The following is a 7,847-nucleotide window of genomic DNA, read 5'->3' on the forward strand; positions in this document are numbered from 1 at the left end:
CAAGGTTGGCTGGAGATACATGAGGCTGTCTCAAAAAAAAAAAAGAAAGGAAAGAAGTGAGGAAGGAAGGAAGGAAGGAAGGAAGAAAGAAAGGACAAAAACCAATCAAAACATTAAATTGTCTAAATAATTTGACAAAATATTAACTAATTTGTATTGTACTTCGGAATTTGAATATAAAAGTCCATTGAAAAGAAACTGATTAATCTTGAGAGGTAAGAAGTCTTGATGGAATTACATTTGCAAGAGTGTATGTGTGACACACTATTATCAACGCCAAAAGGTATTGTTTCTTTCAAGATGAAAACCATATTTTTATTAATGTGATCGATGGCTGAGAATAATGCAAAAGCTTAAACAAGCTAAATGAAATTTCTAATTTAATAAACATGTACTGGTTTATGCATTTAACATATAAAAGCAAAACCAGCATCAAGCATTACACAGCAAATGGGATGTTTAATAAGCATATATGGAGTTATTCTAACATGGGTTTATAAGACATTTATCTTGAGAAAAAGACCCACCCAAAGGGAGAAATATTACATCAATAATCTGTCAGTTTAACTTCTTTAAATGTTCCAAGTGCAATGAGCCATTTTGCAATTCTTTGTAATGAAGTCTAACTTGAAGCAAATGAACAAGGTATAGCTTCAAATCTATGATAAAAATCAGAATGAAAATGTCTTATAATTTTATTAATGAATAACTACACTACTTCAGAACTGATACTACTGATTTTAGAATTTGAAAGAAAATAGTATAATCTAAATTTCAACTAAACTACACCTAAAGTATATATCGTCAACTTTTAGAATAGTTATAAACATTCACAAGTTAATGAAAAATCCATGTTACTTAGAATTTCCCTTAAAATTTAAGTTGAAAATGTTTTCATAAAAATAGTCATAGTGGACTAGGGCAGTAGCTAGGTGACTCAACTAGTACACACAATACCCTAGGCTCCATCCCCAGTCCAGAGAGTAAAAAGTGACTTTTAACTTGGCCTCCTTAGCCATAGCATACAAAGAAACAGCATAAAATTTCTAACAAATGAACTGAAAGATTTCCTCAAGTCACTGAGGAAAATAATCTTCTGTATAATAAATATGAAGTTCACATTTTAGAGAGAAGCCCTAGTATCAGAAGTCTAACATTACTGAACTTCTTTGACTTCTAAGACACAAAGACACAATTCTGAAATACATCCTTTGATATGCTATGTTCTCAAGAAACGAAAAGATAAGGACCTAGTAAAGACCTCACAGAAAACCACACTGATCATCTTTATTAATACTTGTAAGCCTTTTACAGATATATAGTAACTTTCCTTTCACTTAGAAATATTAAGTTAATAATCAATTTAAAAAATGTCGCTGAGCTGGAGACAGCTCATCAGTTAAGAGCACTATCTGGTCTTGTAAATGACTTAGTTCTGTTCCCAGTACCTACACAGGACAGCTCACCTCCTGTAGCTCCAACCCCGGCAGATCCCATGCCTCTGACCTGTGGACACCTGCACTACACACACACACACACACACACACACACACACACACACAATCTTAAAAAAGAAAAAAATGCTGCTGCTGACCACTGAGGACTTTGTGAAAGATGTGTTCTTCTTCATCACTAGAGCTTCACTGAGGCCTCTTCCTCCTAAACCCAAGCTGCCCTTCCCCTTATCTCAGACTTCACCCCCACAACATGCTGACACAAAAAGCTAAAGTACCTCGCTTCTGATAACTCCCCAAAATAAGTATGATCTCTATCCTAGATTCAACGCTGTAACTCAAGTGTCCACTGAGTATCTTTGTGTTTGGAGATACGGGGGATTGAATCAAGAGCCTTGTGCATATTAGGCAAATGCTTTACCCTGGAGATAAGTCTTTAGCCCCACTGCATATCTTCATGTCAACAGCTCACTTTTGTCAGATTTAAAGATAAAATGGTAAAATTTATGTCTCTAAATCTCAGGTGCACTTTTCATCTCCTTTCTGTGAATCATCCACCTAAGATCAAAATCCTTAGATATACACAGTCAAAGAAAAACGAAACAAATCCCATTTCATTACTCTAGCAACAGCTGGCTTAAGTCAAGTCACATTGCTGGCTTTACTTCCTACTATTTTTTCCCCTCCTGCAATTATAACTTTCTTTACAAATTTCCTCAGAACATGGCCGAAGTCACTGTATTCTAATACCACTGTTTCAAGTCCAACACACCCATTCAAGATCTTCTAACAGCAGCCAATCACATGTCCCACCTCTTGTCCGGCTCATTTCCTTCTGTTGTGCTTTGGTTCAACCTATTTCCTATTGCCTGTGACACTTCCTTCAGACTCAATGCCAACCTAAACTGTATGCTTCTCTAATGGAGACTTTCTCCATGAAACTGACAATCTCCAAAACTTCTTTAGTGAATGCACCATTTATAAGTCATGCATACAACCCCCCATTTAACCACATGATTGCATTTTAACATAGCTTCAACATACAATATTAAGTCATAGGGTAAAAATAGGTAACTAGAAATTTTAAAAGATTAAAAAGATTTTAGCAGCCAAAAACAGTCTAGAGATATAAATATAATATTGTGAGACCAAAGGTCAAATAAAACAGGGTGTAATTATATGCAGGCAAAGTAAAACTGACAGAAATCTTTGCTGAGAAAGGCCAATCTACGTATGAGAGATAAGAGTACTAACCTGAATGATCTCTTTCTCTTATGATCTTATTAGCACCTTTTGTTTGGCTCTTATCCTGATGCATAAACTATAGGAAGAATATGAGTTTTCATCTTTTTCTTTTCTCTTCTATGATAAGTTCCTATGCCAAGCACCTCTAGCTGCCCTTTGTCTTGCACTCAGGTGTTTTTCTGTTTTGTTTTTTAAATTTACATTGTTATGAAAACAACATTAGAGAGATTCCTTAGAAGTTTCCAACATGCTATATTAGTAAATCTGGGGCCTTTTATCAAACTGCAATGCTTGTAGGGTAAGGGAAAAATCTGGTGATAGTGATCACACCTATCTGACAAAGATAAACAACTTCAAGAAATTAATTTTCTCTGTATAAATTTAATGAGAAAAAAATTTAATTTACCTAAATATTTTCAGAAAGCAAAAGCTTAAAGTTAAAAATTAAAATCACTAACAATTATAAATATTAGTGAAATATTAGAGATACTAAAAGAACAGTGAGTGGTATCTATCTGAAACTATAAAACTATGTTGTAAATACAAATAAAATAGATTTCTTAAATATAAAAACATGATTGACCACTTTCAGGTGGTATTTAACATTCAGTATTATAAAATTTTGAATCTGGATAAATTACTTCATATTCTCTCTCTCTGGATAAATTCTTTCATTACCCCCCCCCATCAGATAACTACTTTGGGTCTAAGTATCAGGCTTCTTACCAGTCTAATTAAGAACTCTAGACAAAAAGAGCAGAAAGGAGACCAGGATCAAGATGATTGAGGTAGCCTCATAGACATTAGGGAAAGAGAGAGAGACTGTAAGTAGACATCAATTACATGACCTGACTTTCAGGCTTCGAAATCTCTTGAGAGAGGCAGAAGGTTAAGTCTAGGTTACACAGATCTAGGACTAGAACCAAGAGCTACATCCTGGTTTTCTCTATACATTCTGACTCAATCTTATCATTAAATCATTCTAAGTGGACTGCCATCGCACCTTTCATTTCTACCAACCTGTCACCATTACTGTAAACATCTTGTCTTTCTCAGATGAAAGACTTGTTTCCTACCAAGACCAGTAAAGTCCCATTGCAACTCTCAGGCTAGACCTGTCAGGAAAGAGTTTTTCATTTTCTAGTCAGAATTTGGATTACATTTAGTAGTTGTAACGTAGAATATTTCCTTTCTAAAAATAATTTATAAAGTCCACTGTTCTTGACTTTCTTAGCCTAAGGAGCTGAACAATGGAACTAATTAATCCCAACACTTCTGAAATATACTCTCCTACAGAAGTACGTAAATTTCTAAATTTTTACATATACATTTAGATATGTTAAGGAAATCCAACATATGGAAGGATGAGAATTTAGAGCACTTACTGCAAGTTCCGCCACTGAACATTGGAATAGTTTCAAACATCATCTTGTGAAACAACAGTGCCACTGGTCTATAATCCAGATGATTCTTTAACAGGTAGCTATAATAATACACATAGCGCCTCTGACTGGGAATAGTTACTCCCTGGTGGACAGAAAAAAAAGAGAAGCCAAATTCAAAAGAAAAGTTCCATTATCATTATTGCACTAAACTGCTATGATTACTGAGTTGTTCCCATTGAAGAACACACACACACATATATATGTGTATATGTGTGTGTATATATATACATATGTTGAACATGAAGAACATATATATAAATGTTGACTTTAAATGGAAAACACTCAACATAGTAAATTCTCAATATGAGAATTCAGAATAAGTATCAAAAGAAATAAATATCCAAATAACTTCATTCACCGAAAATGCAGTTATTAAAACACCTTTTATTCAAAGATGACAACAATGCTCTAACCCATGAACCCAATAAGCAAAGGCCACTGCATATCCAAAATAAGAAAACTTCTGCACTACAGCTCTGCTGTTTACACCTAAGGTTCCTCACAAAGATGGACTTATTAAACATACAGTTCTTCATAAAATTGTTTACCTACTTTCCAGTCACAAGCATATCAGAATCAGCACACTAGATAGAAGCATACTGCTTGTAAGAAGCAGAAACTGCAGTAGCAAAACTAGATGCTGACCTTAGAGAGCCCAACAAAAATGGAGTATGCAGTTGAATGATATATTAAATGCAAGAACTTGCTAGCAAAGGAACTTAAAGAGTTCCTTGTGCTACATCTATTCCTTTTTTGAGGAAACCAGGGAAGAATAAAATGATTTATAAAATATTAGGTACTACAAATGCTTAAAAAGCAGATAATTCATGTGGCATTTAAAAGGGGGAACCTAATCAGGCATGGTGGTCCAAACCTGTAATCCTACCACCAAAGAGGCTAAGATAGGAGGACTGCTGTGAGTTCAAGACTAGCCTAGGCTACAATAGTTAGTTCCAGGCCAGCCAGAGACACACCTAACAAAACCCTGTCACAAAAAAACTCCACAAAAAGCTGGAAGACAGCTCAGTCGATGAGGTACTTGCCTGGCAAGGATGAGGTTCTTGAGTTTGATCCCTAGAATACGTTCACGTAAAAAAAAAAAAAAGGCGGGGGGGGGTGAGTGCTTTGTAATCTCAGCATTGGGAGGGCAGAGGCGCCCTGGCCAGTCAAGTCTAGCCTACTTGGTGAGTTCCAGGGTCAATGAGACCCCTGTCAACAAGATGGATAGTACTTACTAGAAGATGGACACCGAAGGTCATCCTTTGGGCTCTACACACATAGTAACACTTTTGTACCCATATGCACAATGCACCTGAACATGTACACACATACACTTTGGGAAAAAAAGATAATAATAAATAAAAGGGGGGGTCTGGGTTTTCTAAAACAACCTCACCTGTAATGCAATAAAATTTCCTTCGACTATAGAATGAAATGTGAAAAATTCAACTAAGAATTACGAAGCATATAATAAACATTAAATCTAACAGTGACAGGTGAATCGCTGCTCCAGCATGGTAGTGTCCAGTGCCTATCATCCCAGTACTTGGAAGGTAGAAGCAGGAAGAGAAGTTGTTCAAAGCCAACCTCTGTTACATAGTTGACTCAGGGTCAACTTGGTCTGTGAGACTCTGTCTCAAAACAGAGAACTGCAGAAAATGATACTTTGTGTTCTAGAGGAAAAAACATTCACAATGTTCTTTAATTCACTGCTGTCATCTACACCTCCCTAGTGCCTGAAAAACTCTGAACAAACATCTTTTTTCCCATAAAATAGGTATGTTGAGTAGCAAATACCAGAATAGGTACTGCAGTCTCTCCCTCTGTCTGTCTTTCTGAGTATATACATAGTAAAAACTAGATATAAGCCACTTGAAATCTAGACAAGCCACTAAGATTTTGGTATGGTATAAACATCATACATTTTGTCATCAAGACTTGAATTTGAGTACAGATAGTGAAAATATAAAACTCAATTTTTTTCTTTAGGGAAAGGAGGACAGTAATATGTACCTTTCCTTAACAGAATTCTCATGAGGACAAAAACAGTAAATGTAAGCTATATAAAAGATGCTAAAATAAAAAAATGATATACAGATGCTAATTAACAGTCATAGAAATTAGAGTTGTTCAAACTAACATTAAAAGTATCCTTAAAGTTTAGAATGTTTACGTTTAACTTAAATGGTGTATTATTAACACATTGTTTAATATAAGTTCAACATACAACTTGCCATAGACAACTATGGAGGCAAAATATATCATAGCCAAGTGAGGTAGGGAAATGAGAGGAAGATGAATGAAGATACTTTTTTGAACCACATGCTCTTTTAAGCCATATGAAAGTTTCTAACCAAAAAATTAAATAAAACTTCAAAATATTATAAAATCTACACATAGCCATGTGCTTTAGCTCATGCCTAAAATCCCAACAATGACGCATGGGATTTGAGGCACAAGTACTGTATCAAATTCAGCCCCGGGACAGAGGAGACCCTATCTCAAAAACAAATAATAACAGTAATTCAAATCTTTAAGACCAAATTGTCAAATTAGTACTTATTTGGGTTTACTGGATAACAAGGTATTTTTCTCTTGATCTTCACTTCTGATACATTCGTTAACAGCAATAAAGGGTTTTCAAAGTTTTAAGTTTTCTCAAGTAGCAAGTAACAGGCAGTACCCCTATAAAACAAGTGTTTATATACTCAATCATTACAAAAGGGTCAGGCAAATAAGAATATACAAATCTGCTACAGCTGTCAACACAAGGCCACTAATTTATATGTGAACCAAAACATCAAACTTCAGTGCTCATTCACAGCTGAGAAGCAAGTGATGCAGAAAGGGATGCAGACAGAGAAGTGTATGAAGCCTGCACCACCACAAAGGTCTAGGCAGCAGAGGGGCCCTGGAGCTCAGTAATACCAGTCAGTATTTTAACTATCTGACACATAAGTGTACACACAAACACACACACACACACACACACACACACACGGAGACAAACCAGAGATTAAATTCACTTAAAATATTCATCTTTGATTCTTACACCTCTGTTCAGTTACCAAAACACACATTTAAATACCACTCAAAATACCAGTTCTGATTACTAGTTCAAATGACTTATTGTTTCCCAAATCACTAATTTTATTTTTGTCTTTATTCCCTACTGGTTATGTATCTTAATGTGAATGTATCTTTTCTTCAATGGCTCAAAACTTATTTAAGAATTTGTATTTAAATTTCCATAAGGACGTGAATTAAACTGTAGTTCTACTGAACTGTTATCAAGGCTTATACATTTCTACTTTCAAGTTTTGCAGGTTTTAGAGTTAGCCTAACTAGTAGGTGCTGAAAAAATTTTATGTGCTAATTTTATTTTTTCTTCAACATCTACATGTCTTTTGTTTTCAAATACACTAAAGATTTTTACTATTTGTCTTCTATCAATTGTTTCCATTTTGTCCAGCTTTTGCTTAATGCATTTTGATTCAGTTCAGCATGAGTTAGTAACTGTTAAGTGTCCATGTAGAGTACCCCCTGTGCTAATGTAAAATGGTTTATGTGATGAGTTTTATGCTTTTTGTTATAATGCTACTTAGACACTAGAAACCTGTCATCTGTTTCAGAAATTCACATTTTCCTGATGTATTTTTCATTAATTCTTTATTTTTAAGCCTCGGTCCATATATAATATAAT

General features: G+C 34.9%; 1 protein-coding gene across 1 annotated transcript in view; it reads right to left on the reverse strand.

The window, feature by feature from the left end:
• Window positions 1-7,847, reverse strand: part of Pten (phosphatase and tensin homolog) — a 76,636-nt gene that overhangs the window by 7,617 nt on the left and 61,172 nt on the right. Inside the window, exon 6 of the mRNA XM_029565792.1 lies at window positions 4,085-4,226. Coding sequence (XP_029421652.1) covers window positions 4,085-4,226 — 142 coding nt within the window. The remainder of the gene's footprint in view (window positions 1-4,084; window positions 4,227-7,847) is intronic.

Source organism: Nannospalax galili, unplaced genomic scaffold (assembly GCF_000622305.1).
Source record: "Nannospalax galili isolate Female #2095 unplaced genomic scaffold, S.galili_v1.0 scaffold498, whole genome shotgun sequence".
NCBI lineage: Eukaryota > Metazoa > Chordata > Mammalia > Rodentia > Spalacidae > Nannospalax > Nannospalax galili.